The sequence below is a fragment of the Siniperca chuatsi genome, linkage group LG1 (genome assembly GCF_020085105.1).
Source record: "Siniperca chuatsi isolate FFG_IHB_CAS linkage group LG1, ASM2008510v1, whole genome shotgun sequence".
Lineage (NCBI taxonomy): Eukaryota > Metazoa > Chordata > Actinopteri > Centrarchiformes > Sinipercidae > Siniperca > Siniperca chuatsi.
Window position 1 is genome coordinate 15459894 of NC_058042.1, and position 20423 is coordinate 15480316.

General features: G+C 38.9%; 1 protein-coding gene across 13 annotated transcripts in view; it reads left to right on the top strand.

Moving 5' to 3' along the window:
• plekha7b (pleckstrin homology domain containing, family A member 7b) overlaps positions 1-20423 on the top strand; it is a 68816-nt gene that overhangs the window by 218 nt on the left and 48175 nt on the right. For all 13 annotated transcript variants that reach the window (XM_044197851.1, XM_044197899.1, XM_044197879.1 and 10 more), the window contains exons 2-3: positions 51-127; positions 236-293. In XM_044197851.1, the coding sequence (XP_044053786.1) occupies positions 51-127; positions 236-293 (135 nt within the window). The remainder of the gene's footprint in view (positions 1-50; positions 128-235; positions 294-20423) is intronic.

Consider the following 20423-nt stretch of genomic DNA (forward strand, 5'->3'; position numbering starts at 1 on the left):
TTTTTGTTGTTTTATTATCGTTCAGTAACAGGTGTCTTTCTTGCTTGCAGTGATAAAACTCATAGCACTACTTGGCTACATCCACGCACTGGTGAACCTGTTAACTCCGGACACATGATACGGTCAGGTACGCGGCAAGTTATCTGATTTGTAGGACACCGAGGCGACTTTTTTTTGCTGCAATGTGTTTTCTGGCTGTGGCGGGTCGTTCAATGTGTTTTTGTTCGTGTTATAGATTTGCCAAGAGGATGGGAAGAGGGCTTCACGGACGACGGAGCCAGCTACTTCATCAAGTGAGTGGCTCGTGAGCGTTGTTGCATTGTTTGACCGTGTAAAATTTGATCCCATTAGCTGGTTGTTGCGTTTTAAAGTGCTCTGTGTAATTCTCTTTCCTGCTCCTTTCATTTCCTTTCTGTCACTGTGCAGTTCTGACACGTTTGGTAACGTGTTTGAGTTGCAGTCAAACACTGCTACTCAAACTCGATTAAAAAGCTGTACTGTAAACACAATATTTCCTCTAAAAACACAGCATGCACATGACAAATGACAGATAAACACACCACCATATGGATTAACACACAGGGGTCCCATCGGATAGGTTAAACCAATTACCTCTGCCTGCATTGTGAATGGAAAGTGGCAGTGCCTAGCGGGACAGAAAGAAGGCTATTAAAATTCTCCTCACATCCTCCATGCAGGACCTCTACTCTCTCCATTAGATAGGTGTACAGTGGTGTGTGTGTGTGTGTGTGTGTGTAAAGGTTGCAGGAGAGGGGTGTGACCATGTGGTGACAGAGATGTATGGCATGATTTCATTATCGAAGCAGAGAGGACAGGATTGCCAAAGTCATGGACCACAGTGTGAAGGGGTTTTTTTTTGGTCAAATTTCCACATGTCCTTCACACATTAACATTTGTAGGATTCAGGTTGAAAATCAAAGACAGGCACCACACCATCAGTGCCACACTGACACATCTGTAATGTTTAACTAATAACTCAAGGATTATGTGCATTATGTTTGCATTTCCATCTGCAGTGTTGTATACCATGGATTTTTGTGTGGATTCTGGTCAGTGGCTGTCAATCTACACTCACCGGCCACTTCATTAGATACACTTGTATAATGTAATGCAATCCAATACAACAGCTCTGCCATGAATTCTACTTTTACGAAGCTTATAATTTTTCAGTTTTTGTTGACACTGTCTGAAAGGCAGTGGGTGGTGGTGTTGTACTGGAGTGCATTATGTTGACAGGTGTTTCTAATATTCTGTCCCTCTCATTTATTTAAATGGGGTAGCCAAATATTAACACCTCTCACTATAATGCAGTCCAGTTCAACACCACTGCAAACTACAACCTCAGTAATAAACATGTAGTTGCATTAATACCTCTCTGACAGTGTCAATCAAAACTGAACATTATTGTCTTTGTAAAGGTAGAATTTATGGCAGAGCTGTTGTATTGGATCACATTAGATTGTACAAGTGTACCTAATGAAATGGCCGGTGAGTGTATATCAGATGGTTACTGTAAGAGAAACCAGGACACAAGAGCAACCAGCAAATCATGCTGAAAGTAATCAGATAAGCTAACAATGACAAACAGAAAGCCTACTGTAAAACATAGTGGAGACAAATTCTTCAATGGCGGTCGATCATTTTGAATAAGAATGACTCCTCCCACAGTAGCTTGTTTAAGGTTTTGTAGTTCCACTACCCGAAGTCCTGTCCTGGCCCTTTTAGTTTGCCCCATTTGTTCCAGACAGAAGGCCTGTATGGAGAGGTTTTATATCCCCATAGCTGCAGTCTCTCTGAGGTTGATAGTTGCTAATAAGAGGTCTTTGCTAATGACATGCAGTATTCTGCAGACACCAGTTTGCAGCACTGAATTAACAATACAGACATTTTTTCACTATAGCAATGCCTGCATTTAGAAACAAGTATAAAACAGTGTAATAAAAGAGATAGTTGTAAACAGATTACAAATTATAAATATTGCACTGAGCCAAACAAATGGATGTCCATGCATCCAGTAGCCACTTCAAAAGACATTCTGGCATCCAAAGATGTGGGCTTTAAAACAGACACATAAAATGGTTTCAACTAACAAATTTGTTGTTGCTGATACTTATATTGTTTATAGAATAAAGGCGGTCGTTGTGTTTCCCTCTTTCACTCACTTTTTCTCTGTAAGAAGCGAGAACAATACAACAGTGAAGTTGTGTGATATATGGTAACCTAAATGTCAAGGCTGTTAAATCAGTCAACTGTTTTTTTCCCAGTTGGCTTGGTGGAAGGATCCTGTTTTTGCTCCTGCTCCCTGCTTGCTTCTTTGTTTTTTGTTTTTTGAATAGCCAAGACTATTCAGCTTATCTTGAGCACAGTTAACATCTTTCCATGTTCTCTTGGTGTGTGAAAGAAAGTCAAATCATTATCTTTATTTATGATTTAATTGTATTGTGAAAAATTGCTAACACAGAGATATCTTGTTACACAATTATCAATTTCAGTCAAACATACATTTGAGCTTGTATCTTGTGACTTTGACTATGTAAATATTTGACAGTAAATTGTAACATATTGATATTGAGATAATGCTGTAATAATGATCACAGTATTAATGTTGTCTGTATCAGCCACCCCAGGTATAAATGTATATACAGATAGTTTTAAAACTAAAAAGCAAAAATGTTGTTAAAACACAGCAATGATTCAACTGCTATATGACAAATTGATGTTTGTTTAATTCTTGAAGCAGTGTGAACATGAAGTCATATAATAGATCATTACTTTGAGAAACAGCTGATTGGTGTACAACTCAGTGGGGGAAATTAATGTTGATGTGACCATTTATTTTTTTCTGCTGATGAAGTACTGTCATTTTCTCATTATGGAGAAGTTTATCTCTGATGGTTTATTTGATTAATTGCAGACCTGGATAATGGCAGGTTTCTGTATTTGTCCCAGGTGTCTACAGGGTAATTAAAGGAAGTGTTGCTTGTTTCAAGCTCACCTGGCTTTCAACTCCAGCATTCAGCTAATTAAGCTATGAATGGATACACAGGCCTGGTTAATTTATTACTACTTTGTTCTTAAAACATGAGTTGGTTTGGCAGAATAAAGGTTAAAAACAGCTTTCTCTCCAGGAGTATCTTAACAGCTTTGGTGCAAAATATGCTTTGGTTATTAATGTTAGCTGGCAAACTCAAACCCTGAAGACAGTGAAGTGGCTCCGGCTCAGTGGGATTCATCCTTAAAATCACATCAAAAAAATGGAAAGGGACTGGACAACTTGGACTGTGGCCCTATTTCAGACCATTAAAATCATCACAAGTGTTAGTTTTTAGTTTATAACTGGCTACAAATCAGCAATACTACAGGGACAACCCCCATTAACTCTGCGTTTCGGTGAGTTTATTTTTCTGCTCCAGGTTGCAAATCACGGTTCTTTTTGTAGGATGAAATTTTATCTCACATAAATATAATTTTCACTTAAACATCAGACTTTATGAAAAGCTCTCTTGAAGTGGACAATCAGATTTTTTTAACACAAAGCACGTAGGTTCTTTTATAGAAATCACTTCTATCCATCCCTCTTCTCTTCTCATCTCTTAGCTGTCCAGGAAGTATACAACAACAAACTCAAGCAGGACTGAAGTCCACATGGTGCTGCCGTGACAACGGTCAGTACATTTGGTTGTGTGTGTTTGGTGGAATTTAGCCGAGGTGGAGTACAAAGGAAGGATTGTTCAGACGTTGCTGCTGTGGTAAAACTCACATTTATTTACACCTCGCTCTTGGCCAGCCTGTGGCCTGTGGACCTGACCTATCTGTTTAATGTGTGCAGTGCTTTATTTTGGATGCTCCAACAGAATGAGGGCTGAAGCTTTGTTCAATGTCTTAGCTCAGACTAAGAAGGATTTATGTATGATAAAACATAGCTTAAATTATGTAGCTTTTACATAAAAAGTTTTAGTTTAGTTTTAGTTCACTTTAGTTACAGTACTCTTAATACACTTACATTAACTCATCAACAGACTGACCTGTGTAGACTGGAGGAGGAGATTGTAAAAACTAATGGGCGCAGTCTGTTGTCATCTGTGGCAGCAGATTGAAATAGACTGTCTCTGGCTGTCATACTTTTGGCAAATCTCCAAAGAAGTGACCCAATTTGAAAATCATCTTCCAAAATCATCCTGTTTCAATCCCTGCAGATGATATGTCACCGATGAAATAGGCCTGTGTGTTGAGGTAAACTTGTGTAATGGATGCATTTTTCTTTTGGACAGCAAAAGAAGGTTGAAAAATAACCCATGTTGCAATGAGATGTGTATAAAACACTATATAATTAGGTACAGTACAACTAAGTTAAGCTTTCTTTTCAAGTTTTTATATTAGGAGGCCTCAACTGTAATGGACCTTAATGCATCCCTCAAATGGTTAAATAGATCTATTTGTAAAATATGGCATTACTGGAAGAACAATTGCAAAGAATGTAAACGATTGAATACATTAGTATTCAATCGTGCATGAACTCGGTGGTAAACAAAAGACTAAGAACCAATGTGATTATTGTACTAATTGTAATATGTCGTAGAAAAGGTTTCAGTCGTTGTCATCTGGACACTGTTTTCAGAATCAATACAGTGTCCAGATGACTACGACTGAAACCTTTTCTACGATAGAACACTCCTGGACGAATGAGGGACTACACCGTCTTAATTGTAGTATGATTCATTTATGTCATATTTATATATCTTCATAAGACCTTGTGTTAAGTAATTCCCAAGTAAAAGGAAAACTGAGTTCTTCTAGGTTTACTCTTCACCACATCATTGGTACTCACTGAGCATAGGAAATGTGCAATTCTATATCTCCCCGAGGGAAAAAATGACCCCACTGAGGTACAATGGTGTCCTGTTGAGGACACAGTTCACATTGTTCAATGGGCTTACAATGCTGTGGGACAGTCCAGGAAGAAGTGTTTGATATAAAACTCACACAGATTTCACACCAAAAAAAGGCTTACTTTGCTTCTGTCTCAACTTTATTTACTCGTCAGATGTAATAACACCTTCAATATTTTTTTGTAACTACATTTTAGGAGTGTTTATCTTTCCATTCTCCTGCTACTTGTCATGTTTTAGATTGTGCTTGCATTTGTTAACTAGCTGACTATTTTTGATCAGGACAGTATGAGTTAATTAGCCATGAGGTGTTTTGGGAGTTTTGAAGCAAGGCATAAAAAAGAAGTTTAGTATCCCTACAGGCCCTTATCTTAAGGCTGTCTTAATGAAGCTTTCTTTTTCTGCGAACACAGCAAATCCATACCTCATTGCTGAGTTCAAAACATCATTGCCAAAAAAGATAAGATGGGCATAAATGAGCGCCAATGTCCTTAAAATGAACTTTGCCCTTCCAGATTTTAGATTCTTGTGTAATTTAAGGGTTACCATTGTGCTCTGTCAAAATTCTGTGTGAGACAACTTTACTACAGTGGATTTAGGATATGAGTTTTACTTGACATTACTTTTAAAGTGTGTCCCCAAGTGGTCCTCCTTTGTACTCATGCAGAAAGACAGTCCAGATAGTTATTTTTCTAAGAGGCAAAGAAGCAGCAGAAAATCATTAGATTTCAGAAATGGTCAGAAATGGAAATGCTCAGATTAAGACTCAGAATGGGACCTCAGGACGTATAACAACATAATTCACTGACATTAGTCTAAGACTCAATTGGGTATTGTAGATGAGACTGACTACTGTTAGATATGCTAAGTAACCTTCATGTTTGCTCAAAGGGCCATGGATGTAAAGGGACATTGTTTGGAATGTGAGTGCCATGCGAACTAATGAAGAAAAGATTGAAAACACATCACTGAATACCAATCAGATAGAGCTCTCCCACTTCAGGCAGCAGACAGGAGAAGGATCAGTACAAATGCTTTTGTTTCAGCAAAGCTGAGGTGTCAGAAACAGTGAAGATGAACAGAAGAACACTGCTGTCCTCTATGTATTGATAGAAATTGATATCTATAAAACTATTGTGCTATTTCAGAGAGAGTCCATGTACAAACTGTGGATGTTACAGACAAGAAGGTATGGATGAAATTGGGTATGTCATTAAGTTAATCCAATTGGAACAGATGTTTCACTTAATACGATCACATATTACATATTTATAGGTCTCATACTTGGGCTCAACTCTTACTGTAGGAACCATATTTCTTGAAGCAGTGTCTTCAGACTCTGATAGCATCACTTTCAGTGTAGTTTATGCACCTTTTAGTTGCAGGGTAACTTAGGATCCAATTACTCTACAACACCACAAAGCAAAATGTTGACACCAAGGCATCAAAGGAACCACAGCTATTTTCTAAAGCATTACTAGGGCAAATAATTATCTTAAAGCGTTTTATTTACTTTGTAACAGGAACTTTCTTGATACATCTTGCCTTTTACTGAATCTTCTCTTTGGATGTAAAATTTGCATTATGCCTCTTTCATTTTATTTTGTCTGAGGTTTCTATTTACAACAGAGATGCCTAAAAAGATAAGCATGTTAACATTCAAATTAGCAACCAAGCTGCATTATGCTTTGATTTATTTAGATTCATGTTGTCATTTGATGACATTTTCTTACTTAGAAATGTACTCACTTAGTTCATAGTACAAGGAATGATATTAGTGACACACAAATATAGTTAGATGTCATTACACATTATATGTGTAACATTTGCGGATGTTGCACTACAGCGGGCCTATATTTTGAATTATGGCAGGTCTAGGACACTGATCATCATCATCAGATAAATGTTCCTTTTTTCCTCCATGATTTTATATCAATATAGTGTCATTGGTGTCATATTTGGCTCAAATATATGTCACTTCTGTAGACTCTTCTGTGTGAGCTTGTGTGTAAACACAGTTCCTTCTCTCTCTTTCTCTACTATCCCTCAAGCTGTTTGTTGAGACAGTGACCTTCAGCTGAAAATAGATGAAATCGTTGTGTCATTCTTGACAGGCAAAATCCTGATGGGTCATATTACTCCTGCCTTATCTTTGCAAATACAGAAATTTGACTTTGGGAGCATTATTACTATGACAGAGGACTAAGAAACACTGCACTCCTATACCACATTGCAGGGAATGCTTTGTCAAGTTAGACAGACTTAGACAGGGTTCATTCTTATTTGCATCATTCTAAAATTGAGGCATCATCATCATGCATTTTATTTGTACTTGCTGATGAAATTATCAAATGAGTGATGAGCTGAAAAAATATACGGTCCTTGGTCGTTCTTATTGCACCATCACAGTCCTACTTTTTGACAAAATATCAGCATCTTAGCTTGCGCTGCCTCATTTTAATTTAACTCCCAGCTTGTTGCGCTTCTCTTCCCACCATTGCACTATGTGTGCTGTGCAGGGAATGAAAATACAGAATGAACAGGCTTAATGCATTTCAAGGTCAAGAGAATAGTAGTCTTTGAACCATCATAAAAATAGTGCCCAAAATAGTTTTTTGATTTTCTTTTTTTTTATACAGAAGAAAGTGATGTTAGAGCAGAGAAACTACATGGAACATTACAAACACTTACTTCCCCTTTAATAGACACGCAAAGACACACAACCTTGCCTTGAAGCATGAATCATTAATCCTGTGAAAATGGCAACAGTGCACATGCTAACATCATCTTTAGCAGCAGATGCAGGGAGACAATTGCAATTGCAAATGGACTGTTGGTGAGGCAGCAAGTCCTCTCACTCTTGTAGTGTGATTTATGTTGACCATTTGTCATTATCAGTAGATTCTTGTATCATGTTTAAAGTGTGTCCAGCTGTTATGTTAGTGAATCTATCTTCTGTCCTTGCTTGTGAAGCAGCCTGATCTTTCACTTGAGGCCAGAGCGTTTTATAAATTACAACATACTGTCAATGTTATGTCTATGGTGACTTATTACAAGGCTTGTGACAGTTGAACAATATATACTGTACAGTACTGCCGGGGCCTACAAATAGCGTTGGAGGTTAAAGCAGCAGACTGAATAAAGACGATGAAAACAAAGAGTAGATTGAGAGTCTTATACAGTGGATGTTTGTGCTGCAGAATAGAAAGGAAGCTTTCCATCAGTCCTTGTTTGGACTTGCAATATTTGACCCGAGAACCTGCAATGAATGAATACATTAAGAGCTGCGGGCCTGAGGTGTGCTCTGTGTGATGATATACATTATCTAGAATGAGTCATTCGCTGTCCAGAGAGCTTGGGCACGTATACCAGTCAGAGCTGGAGCAGGAGTCAGAGCATAAGCAGGGCAGGGGAGATGCCCGAGCCGGGATGGGGGCCTGCTGTTGCAGTTGCCTGCCCCTTGGCCAGGGGACTGACTCGGGTGGTCATGAAACAGAGGTGGTTGCTGAGCTGGAGCCCTCCAGTTTGGATAAGGAGGAGAGGCAGACTGAGACAAGGTAACAATGGTTTAATGATATTATCACAGTGAAATTTTGTCTTTGGCTTTGTGTAAAAGAAATGCCATTTTATACATCAATGCTACTACAATCTGGATATCTGTAACATGCTATGGTAATGTACAGCCAATGTAAATGGAACTGGCATGCAAAACACAGCTGACAAAAATCTAATTATATAGAAAAAAACTATATGAAAAAAAACCCAAAAACTTTTTTCTATTTTTTTTCTATTGTCATTTATCACTCTTTTCATGTTGTTAAAGAAATAAGCTCTCCACCTGAGTAATATCAGCTGCCTCTCTGGAGGAAAGAACAAGTTTGTATACCCTCCCTCTGATTGAATTCAGATGACAGTTCTTTCTGCCGCATTCTGTCAGAGTGTGACTGGAGCCACTGCAGAGAGAAGCAGGTCCCACACTGTTCTCATCTCACCAGACGGGTGAGAAGAGAAATGATTAGTTAGCAGCCAGAGAGGTGGAAGACGGATGTTGTATAAAAAGAGAAAGTCTTTCTAGAGAGCATATCTGAGACCTAACCTTTTTCTTGAAGTACTCATTTTTATTTTGTCCAAAAGATTCCAGTGTTTGGTGTAAAAGTGATGAACAATAAAATAGGTAATTTAAACGTGAATAGCCCACATCACCAGTAGAAAATCGAATACACAATAGTGTAATGGCATTGATTTTCTGAAAGCACAGAAAATTTGCATTTAGATAAAAAGCGGTTAGGTTCAGTGAATGTATCCATCTGGTAAAAGTTAAGATACTGCATGAAAAGTATTTCACTTAGTTCTACAATGAAACTGCTATTGAGCACTTGTTATCACATACATGCTACACGTAGAGCAGAAACTATAGTGGTGCATTGAGCAGCTAAAGAGAAGAGTATTTCGCCTCAGGAGTTGGTGAGGACCAAAAATACCTACAAAGAGAGTGACTATTGGACTTAAATTCAGCAGGTGGCCAGAAACACGACTCCAAAGGACTCTTAATGTTTCTCTGTGTCTGCTGGAATTTCTAAATAGGCAACTGTTTGCCAACAAGTTCAGCACAACAACTTCAATCAGGTTAAGGCAAGAAATCAGAGAACAATCAAAGACTTGTTAAAAACAGGATGACCTCGAACCTAACTGATTTTTCTGTGTGCCCTATGATCTTGTGAGAGCAGGAAATAGACCAATAGATAGTTTGTAACTTCTCTGTAATTGCAACCTTTTTTCAACATAACACCTTGAAGATCTATACAGATCTACTTAATCTGACATTTATTGACTGATCATAGGATTTGTAGCAATGAAGGTGCTTTGTAGTGTTTTATTCTCCACACATTCCTTAAGGTATATTGTCTGAAGTCTGAATAACCTAACACTTCAATAAGCTTATATTCAGCAGCAGATTGAGTGTATGAGCTCTGAAAAATGTTTCTCATTGTGGATTACTTGACTGAATATTACTGTTCCCATTAATGAAATATTGAGCGTGAAAAAGATTAATGAAAAGGCCCGTCTGGCCAATGCTAGTGAGAGCAGATCTGGTGTAGGGCAATTTCTCTCACTGCAGCATTTATTGAACACATTGACCACACAGAGAGTTCTCACAAACCAATACAATTTAATTTGCTTTGGTGCAGAGATGCAAGGCTAATACCTTATTCATGAGCTGACTGAATCCTCCTTTTTACTATTCTAAATCTTTGTGATTTGATCATTTAAGATGTGATCAGTCTTCACCTCCAACTATCTGTTGTCTGTGATCTGTGCAGCAAAGATGTAGTGCTGGTTTTGACAGCATATTTTATATTTGGAAGGTTTTAAATTACTGTAAGAACTGTTTGACTGAGTGGTGATGTACACCCTTATCTGTCAGTGCATCCTTGAGACCTGGTGGAGCACGTGCATGTATGTTGAAGTGCTGTTCTGTAGGTAGCCACTAGATATTGCTGTTGAGTCTTTGTCTATTTGACAGTTTGTGTCAAATGTCTTATCTCCCATAATTTATTGATTTATTAACCATTTCTCAATTATATCACCCCTTTGCTGTATTTGTTAAGTGTTGTTGTATCAGTTCTGTATAACATACTTACTCAACAATATTTCCTGCCTTTCTGAGTAATTTTAGTCTTATCAACTTAACCCATATGCCATATATGGGTTTCTGACTTGCTCACAGGCTTGGCTTGATACAGTGCTGTTATAACTTCATTTTGTTATACAACAGCCAGTAGGACAACAGTGGAAGTAAGTGATAGAGTGAGGTATAAATGTTGACCTGGCCGTCCATCGTACGTATCGACCTAAATCACCCTCATCTAGCCCTCTGCACTTATGTCTCTCTGTGGATTATTGAACCGGCACTGCAGCTGCCTGAGCCAGCCACTCAGCTATAGTCTGCCCTCCATCCTCTATCCCTCTCTCCCTGGCTGACTGGGATGTGATCTGATAAAGGGGACTCGGGGTGAGACGGAAGGCTCTGGTTGCCGTCAGAGACCAAGGTCAGCACTTTATATTGAGTGGACAACACAGTGAGGTGAATACTGCTCATGTGTGGTCACCAGAAAGAGTGGTGGCTTCGGAGTGTCTTAGCAGGTTGGGCCTTTCCCCTTTCCTCCTTCTTCATCTTATGTATAGGGATATTCTGTATAGTAGAGCTACATACTGTAAGTGCCGGCAGTGTTACTGAGTGATCGAGAGTAAAGAAAGAGGGCTGAAACAGCAGTTATACTCCTATCTGACTCTGCTCTTTGTGCTCTTTCTAGCACACCCACCTAGCACACTGCACACAGTTAAAGGCTCAGTTACCATACGTTAAGAAAACAGAAAGGGACTTATTGGTCGTCTTCAGAATCAGGACAGAATTGGACATTTGAGACTTCTGAATTGGACTTATTGCTTTCCACATCTGATCACTAACTGGTGAGTATGTATGTAGCAACTTGTACAATTAAGAGGACTCTGTAGCTATCAGAGACAAACTGGGAGTATGCTGAATAGAGGAGGATGAATCTATGTATTTATACTGAGACAATATCAGACATTGTTGTCTTGGAAAAAAATTTTAATGGCCTTTTTTACAAGTGAAGGCTCAAAAAAATTAATTTTTTTGTTCTTGCATCACATTGTTCTCTCTCTTTTCTATAATTCTTTTGGCATTTCTGCTTGATAGTGATAGTAGAGAGAGAAAGGAAAGGGAGGGGAGAGAGAGGGGATGACATGCAGCAAAGGGCCCAGGCCGGATTGCTTTGTGATCATAGAAGCATGATAAAAAGCACATTTTTATATTTCAGTCACTTTCCATTCAGAATATTTGTTCATTTCAGTAGTGGTCATAGAGTTTATTGAGGGTCATGCTATTAGTTGTGGGCAGTGGTGGAAGAAGTATTCAGATCTTTTACTTAAGTAAAAGTAGCAATACCACAACGTTAAACTACTCTGTTGCAAGTAAAAGTCCTGCATTCAAAATCTTATATAAGTAAAAGTAGGTACGTATTAACAGAAAAATGTACTTAAATGAAATGAAAATGAAAAGAAGAAGTATCAAAAGTAGAAGTACTCATTGTGTAGCAGAGTGACCTTCTCCCTCTCAGTGTTATATTATTATATACATGTTATTGGATTATTACTGTATTACTATACTGTATATATTGTTGCATAGTTTAATAAATAACAATGCATCCTATCTGATCACGTTTTGTATGTAAAAACTAGTAAAGTATATCTGTGCAATAAATGAAGTGGAGTAAAAAGTAAATTTTCCATCTGAAATGTATAGAAATATAAAGGAGCATATAATTGAAATGCTCAAGTGCAAGTACCTTAAATTGTACTTGTGTACAATACTTGAGTAAATGTACTTTGTTAGTTATTTTTCACCTGCCCCCAAGATCATCTCTGTGTAAAATAATAACATATCATTGGAGAGTGACGATTAATAAAGTTTCCAAATTTGAAATTGATAGCAGTTACAAAGTGAAGTTCTGTAATGACATACCTTCAGTCATTTCCAGATGGTACAAAATGGCACCATATAAAGATTTCTTGTTGCAAAGCACTTCCTCTCACTTTCACTCTATAACTTCCTCATCAATTCAATTCAAAGCCTGAAAGTTTCAAAAACAATGTTGCCAAAGTATCATCTCTTTCTGTTTTTTCCTTACTCACTACCGTAATTCCTCCTTCGCCCTCCTCATTCCCGTCTTGCCTGCTTGCTGTGCATGCTGTGTATTGCCTGCATGACTGCAGAGAAAATGGAGCAGAGAGGGCGTCCAGTTCAGGCAAGTGCTCTGACGGCAGAGCTCTGCTGAGGAACGCATACATTAGAAGAGAGCAGAGGAGAGGTGAGGAGAGAATGAGGACCACTACAGGGAGGCAATGTGAGAGAAGAGAATTTGATTATTTGGGTTATGGCTAATGCTTTGTACCTGTGGTTTTACTTGATGCTCTGGGGCCTCTTACATGATGTATTGGTGAGGTTGGCTGGCTTTAATAATACCCATCACAAGCCTAATGCTCTCGGAGACGGGACAGTTCAGTGATTGCATGTATTTTTAGCTCCACCTCAGCAGCCCAACACAACAGTAGCGGGAAAGAAGATGTTTTGAATGAATCGACGCCTCGGTGCACAGCAGAGGACGTCAGCAACAGCAGCACTACCAGCTGAGAGGAGTACACACGCACAGGCACCACTGAGAAGAGCAGAGCACAGCATAGCAAATCACAGATCTGCAGCTAACATGTTGGGCCAACCAGGACAGTCAACCTTATACGTCCCTTACAAGAGGCAGCCAGTGTTTCGTGCGACTCAAAGGTGTGTATCCCAGCCCCTCTCCCAACACATATGTGGGATTGTATTGCTATGTAGCTACTAAGGAGGTGTGTCTGCTAAAGCTTTCCAGCAGCTGCAGGAGATAAAGTGCTTCAGATCGCATGTCGTTAAGTGTTTGTACAAAGCATATGTGCAGGCAGGAGAATTTACATGCATGCTGAAAAGTGTATTTCATCCATTTTTGTGGCAACTGGCTGTTTTGCCTTTACAAACCTTTGAATTGCCTTTGGGGAGTGCGTATATCATTGTGTACTAATGGAGCAGTCTTTACAGGAATGAGGATACAGAGAGGGAGAAAGGGAGAGAGATGCTCACTGCAGTGCCTCATGATCACAGGTCACTGACTGCTGTGTTGATGTCAGCAGAACTGTGATCTTTCAGGCTAATTATGATGCTGTTCTATGTACATGGTTAATGTGGGATGCCTCTATAGGTTAGACTGTAGTGGAGGTTTGATGCAGTCCTCCCCACCTCTCAGTAAGCCAGAGATACACTTCTCTAAGGAATGTACTTGTTTACATGGGTTTTCTTCTCAATCATTAGCACAGCTGCTATTAGGGCCCAGCCCACACACAGACAGGCCCACAGAGATATGAGACTCACACATGCAATGTCACATCTGCTGCATATTACACTTTTCTATGCACTGGCGGACTATTTAGTTCCCTTTTTGCTGAAGTTGTATGTTGTTTGCACTTAAGTAACACCACTGTGAGCTTTCTAGCCAAAGTATTATGTTAGCATAGATGTAGAAATTTCACCTGTCAGCATCACAGTGAACTGAATATGCTGTTTATGGCCTGCTATTTATTAACATGGTCTGAAATCCAGGGATTTACCAGTACAACTAGGGTCAGATTTCCAGGTATATAAACTGGCAACCTACAGTTTTTAAGCTGTTCTTTGGTTAATTCTGTCCATTTTAATTGGGTTGTGACATGGAAACCATTCATAGATCCATGCCCAAGATATCAAGCTTATTATCATTCTGTCAGGGTCTTGATGTCAGCCGCGGCGAAAAGGTTACTTAGCCTATTTATCATTCCTGCATGTGCTCCCTCATCGGTCAGCCCTCCAGCTGTGCTCTCAGCCACAGAGGCAGTGGGCTGTAAACACCAGACTGCAAAAATCCAGTATGAGCAGCAGATAACAGAGGTTGACAGTTTGGGTCAGCTTTGAATCAATATCATTTTCATGTCAATATATAGCTACATATATAACTTAGCTCATTTTGAACTAACATCAATGAGCCTGTTTGTGGGTTTGTCCAGTCTTGCGTGGTGGTCTGTTTTTAATGGATTATGTAATGGTCGACTTTAGCTTGGTCTGGTTCTACTCAGGGTGCTGGATAACATTGGATTTGATGTTTAGTTCACCTAGTCAGTTCCAGTAATGTTGTGTACAGCCCAGTCACATCCAGCCCAGTTCATCCTGACCCTTTCATCCCTCAGCCAAAGGGTGAAAAGTGGCCAAAAGACACAGTGCTTCATTTGTATGCTTAGCTGATATAGAGGTCATATCTTTGTTAAGTGCCGCTTTAAATGGCTGGACCACTTCAGTCTGAAAAATGACACACCTAAAATTAGTGCAGGGGACAGAATACCCATGGATAGAGGGGAGACAGTATCAGAGGAAGGAGGAGACCTCTCCTTAACCACAGACATTCTGCACATTTCCAGGGAGACTTAATACTTCTAAGAATAGACATAGTGATGATACCTAACAGAAGGTTGAGGTATTTGAAAAGGGAGTGCATTCTCTGTGTATTAAGACTGTAACCTTTTAAATTCCCCAGGCTGTGATTTAGATCAGCCTCTGTGAGTGGGATAGAAATTCTAGGGAAGGGACTGTTCTGGTAAAATCTTGATCCTGCTGGCCAGTTAGAGTTAGAGTTAGAGCTGTGCACCAGATGTGGCCTACCTTCTTCCACTGACTCCTGACTTAATAAGCCTCCTAAGTCTCTACAAGCTCTCCCCACACTCTCAGGATACAGAGATCTAAAAATAGCCTCTAAATTCAGTTAGTCTCTGCCAGCCAAGTGGAACCTCACCTAATTCATTTAATCCATCTGTTTAATTTCCTTGATAAAATGATAATGTGAAATCCTGCGTGCTTTAGCAACCAAGAGGGGCAGATGGGAGTGGGCTTTAAATGACTGGAGCAGTTTTTATAATATATTTTACAATGAAACACTGTGTAAAATAACCATTATTTGATGTCTAATCATGCATTGTGGTGATCAGGTATTTCAGGTAACAGATGTGAAGCCATCTATACTGTTATTATATTGCATAATATAACAAGACAATGACATTAAAAAAAATCAGTTTGCATCCTAGCGTGATGTTCATTACCACTGAGCATTGCAGCCATGGAGTAGCTGTGTTGTCTTAACCCTGTGTATCACTGTAATGTAGCTCCCCAGTGGGAGTGTGTTCAGTGGCTGCTTTTGCACTGCGGTGTGTGTCTGCTCAGATTCTGTAATGAGAACTGCAGGAGAGAGGTCCCTCCAAGCCTGGAGCCAGACCGGACACAGTTAGCTCCCAGCAGAGAACAGATACCACACACACACACACACACACACACACACACACAAAGAGCTGACTCAGTCTGCATGTCCTGCAAAGAAGGGATTGTGAGTGGAGGAGAAAGTATTTGCCAATCTTGAGAAGTCAGAAATGTCTTTGTTTTCCTTAGCTGATAATATTATAGATAGACTGTACACACTAAAGCAAACACTGTTGTAAAGACAGGCCTGCTGCAGTAAAGTGTGCTGCGCTATTCAAGCTTGGACACCCTCAGGGCCAAGATTCTCTGCAGCAAAATTTACCAGACTAATCAAATTTCTCTCATATAGTAGCTCTTTTGTTTTTGCTTAAATGTGATGACTTTATCATTTACCACTGTAGCAAATCCAAAAGAATAATGTAATGTAATCAAGGGTATGAACAATAGATTTGTCTCTTAGTATTCTTTACAGCACATTTTTCAGCAGTTGGATAATTTGATACATTCCTCTACTGTCATCTTGCTGACAAAAGCACCCCAATGTTAAAACAAATCTTATTTTTGTTTTGTTTTTTGTTTTCTTTGTGTGTGTGCCTCCTTGTATGTGTGTGGTGGATGAGGGTTGGGGGTAGGAGGAGGGTATTTAGTGGTGGGATGATATAATAATGCCTCTTGACATGATTGTGTAAGTGATTTAGACATGTTTCACAGCATGAGGCTGAATCCGATTGTTAGAGGATCCAGTGGCTGTTTATCTGCCCCTTTGCTTTTGGAGAAAAGCACTGGCAAGTGACATGGCTTTCATCAAATGGTATTGGAAAACAGGGATTACCCTGATTCAGATAACGTAATCCTTAAGGATACAACAAAATTCAACTATGCCTATTTTTCCAGGTCTTGGGATGGATGTCTCCTATTTGTTATTATATACATTTATTATATAATGACAGAATTTTGTTATATTTAATGAAGAGGTAGATGAGAACAGTTGTACTTTAGTGAGCATAATTACCCTGACATCCAGCTCTTACAGAGGTGTTTTCCCAACAGCATGTTAACGATGTGCAAGAATTGCAAATATTGATCCACCCATGACAACAGAACAACAGAATAAGCTGCCATGTTCATCTGTGTGCTGGCCCCCATTAGACAACGTAATGTGACGTCATCAAAGCTATCTACCTAACTACCTACCCACCTAGTCACCTACTTAGGTAAATAGCTATCCACCTACCTACCTATCTGCTTGCCTACCTACCATTATTATAGAGGGTGAACACCAGTTCCATTAATTACTATATTATGCTATTGTCCAGCCAAGCATACTACAAAAGCAGCTGGATTTTTGTTTTAATAACAGCAAAAGGTGAACTGGAATTTCTGTCTCTGATCTAGTCATATGGTTTCTTGTTCAAACATATTTAGAGTAGCCATCTCAAAGATTCCCTGCCTATTTTTTTGCCATGCTTGTCTGTTACAATTTGAGTTTTTTGTGATGTTTGATTTATTTTTGATGTTGCAGGATTAGGGGGATCAGAGATCAGACAGATAATCTGACCATGAACATATGCAATTTGTGTGTGTGTGTGTCTCTGTGTGTGCTCAGGGCAACGTGTATGGCAGATTGCCTAACTTTGGCTGAATCAAGACAGAGTCATGCTGCAAATCTTTCATTTGGTACTGTAAAACCTCTGGGAGCTTTTGAGCTTGCAGACAAAGAAAAATGCTTGGAGTTAGTCTAACAAATGATAACTGCTGCTGCATGGGACTTGCATTGAGAACCTGCAGGTAGGCCATCTTTGTTTTGATACACTTGCTCTATGTGTTATATGAGTTTGTGACTGATAGGACTACATTTGTAAGGTGCACGTGGCTACTTAATGAACAATACTAACTCAGACATGTAAGCCATCCTGCTGCACAATGCTTAGATCTTTAGATTAAGTGAGGGCCCTTGTCTTGGTCTACTCTTTTGTTAAAAAGCCTTATGACTAGTGACTAGGAGGATTATTGTCTTTGATCAGAAGATCAAGAAAAGCTGACTAAGTTTCTTCACTTTTGTTTTGCAACTCTGCATTCTGGACTACTTTTCTAATGACCGCTGGGTGTGATTTATTGTGTCATTCTGAAGACAAAGCCGTCATCTTCGACTGACATCTGTGCTGCAGAGTTGCTGCAGAATACAGGACAAGCTGCCTCTCCATAAATTCTCTTAAAGCTCTAAACAGCAGCATAAGTAGGTACTTCACATGGATGTCCACATACACCTTGTAGGAAGATAGCTAAGAGGCTGTGCATTGATGCACCATCTCCATTAGGAATGCAGAATCATTTTTATCACAGGCAGGATGTTGTGACAGTTCTGACAATGTTATTTGTATGAATATCAATGACAAATGCAGTTAAGTGCAAGTGTGATATAGAGCCTGTTTTCCCAGAATTCTGTTCTGTCTCCTCTACTCTCCTAATTTTTCTTTGGCACTCATCAGAGAAATGGTTGAGAAACATATTTAATCTGATAGGATGAGCAGAAAAGTCTGCTCTGTAAATGCATGAGTATGTGTGCCCGTGAATGTTGATTAATCTTGCTCCACTGTAAACATAGATTGTGAGTGGCTGTCACATGATCATGGGGGGTGGGGAATTGGTAGGATTGCTGTACTTCTCTACTACATTGATAAGAACGAAGCATACCACAACTATTCTTGATCATCAGGTTCACTTGTAAATGCTTCTGTTTAAACTAGTTGATGCACATTTTACTACATTTCTCTAATTTATCTTGAGAAAATCACCTGCTGTGCTGAGATCAAAATCTAAACTAAAAATGTGAAACTTACATGTGAACTTACATCATTGCTTCTCTATTTCAGATTATTAACTGCAATTCAGACTGCTTATTATTGACAGATCTCTGCTTTTTGGAGGTCGTTGGAGCAAAATGTTTAACTTTTGCTCTTAATTGCCCTCCTCGTGGATACTTTACACTATGTATTTTTCATCGCTCCTCCCATTCAAGACATAGAGATAAGATAGCAAAACTGTGAAGTATTCCTGGAAAACAGTTACAGCAAAAGTAAATGTTTTGACCAAAAGTACTGTCCCAATTTGAAATGTTACTTTTTCATGTTAAATTTGTTTTGTATATTTGTATATCTTTAACTTCATGACATCATGTAATGTGAAGGCAAGCATCAAAGCACCACAAAATCTGCCAATGTTGGTTTGATCTTTGATTTTCCAATTAATTGGAATGTGTTATATTGCTCTGCTATTCTTGTATGCTGTGGTGCTGTGTTTTTGGTGGAAATTAGATGAAAATATGGGGTGTGTACAGGATGTCTCTGACCTGGTAGGAATGAAGTATTTCGCTATTATGCATTGCCTTGTTTTGGTTCATTTGTTACCCAGATGGGTGCTTGTGGATAAGGACAATGAGGTTGAGTAGAAGGAGTGGGGGACCCAACATCTCTTTATCATGTCTAACTCTTCTTCTTTGTTATTGTTCAGCACCTCAAGCTTTCTCATTTTTATTCTGCTGACAGTGTGATGATCATTTTGCTAGTTAAGCCTCCTACACATGGGTGGAGCTCCCTGAAGGGATTTAAGGGTGAGTCGTTCAAATTCAAATAAATCTCATTCTTGGGGATGTAATAAAAGTTTAATCAGTTACCTCCATTTCACACTATGAGATGGTCTTCATTGGTACGTTTTATTAAAAATGGAACTGACAAGATTGTGTTGTGGTGGTGTGTTGTTACTGTACAGTAAGGTCTTTTTTGTTTAGCTATAGATGACAGCACTATCAATAGGGCTTGCTGCACACCATTCCCACTGGTCTGTCTTGCTTGGAGCTTGTTTATCATAAACGTCTTTATCACAAGCTAATTGCCATTGTCAACATCATCTTCATCAAATGTATACTCACCCTTTTTAGGACTCTGTCTTTTCTTCTGCCTTATTATACACAAGCACCTGTTATTTAAATGCCCCTTTAAATGCAAAATGGCAAGATTCGCTGCAATTTTTATGTATCGCTAAAACTAACCACTTGGCAACAGTTGAAGATTAACAGAATATATTTTGCCATAAATGTTTCAGGTGTATGTGCTCCTTCTCCTGGTCCCTCCCCTCTATTTTTTCTGAATCATTGCCTATCTACAATAGCATAGTCTTTGTTGTCAAATCTAATTTGCAACCTCATAATTTCAGCCTGTTAGGTATCACTGCTTGTGAAAGTACGTTCTTTGATGACATTAATAGCACAATATCAAATGTATTTGTGCTATTAATGTACATAATGTTTACATATATATTAATATTATTATTTATTTATTAATATTATTTATTACATAAGGAGTTACATTGTATTAGACTCTACTTTCATCATCAACCAGTAAACCCACTTGGTACTTGACACTTAGTTTATCTTATACTTATACCGACATGATACTTAATTTATTTCTGACCTGTTTTATAGTGTTTATAGTGTATCATATCGTTTTCTAGTACTTTCTCCTGTGTGCACTGACGTAAAGACGAGCTACTGTAACAAAGAGTTTCCCTACGGGGATCAATAAAGTATTTCTGATTCTGATTCTGATTCTGATATGTAATTACATATT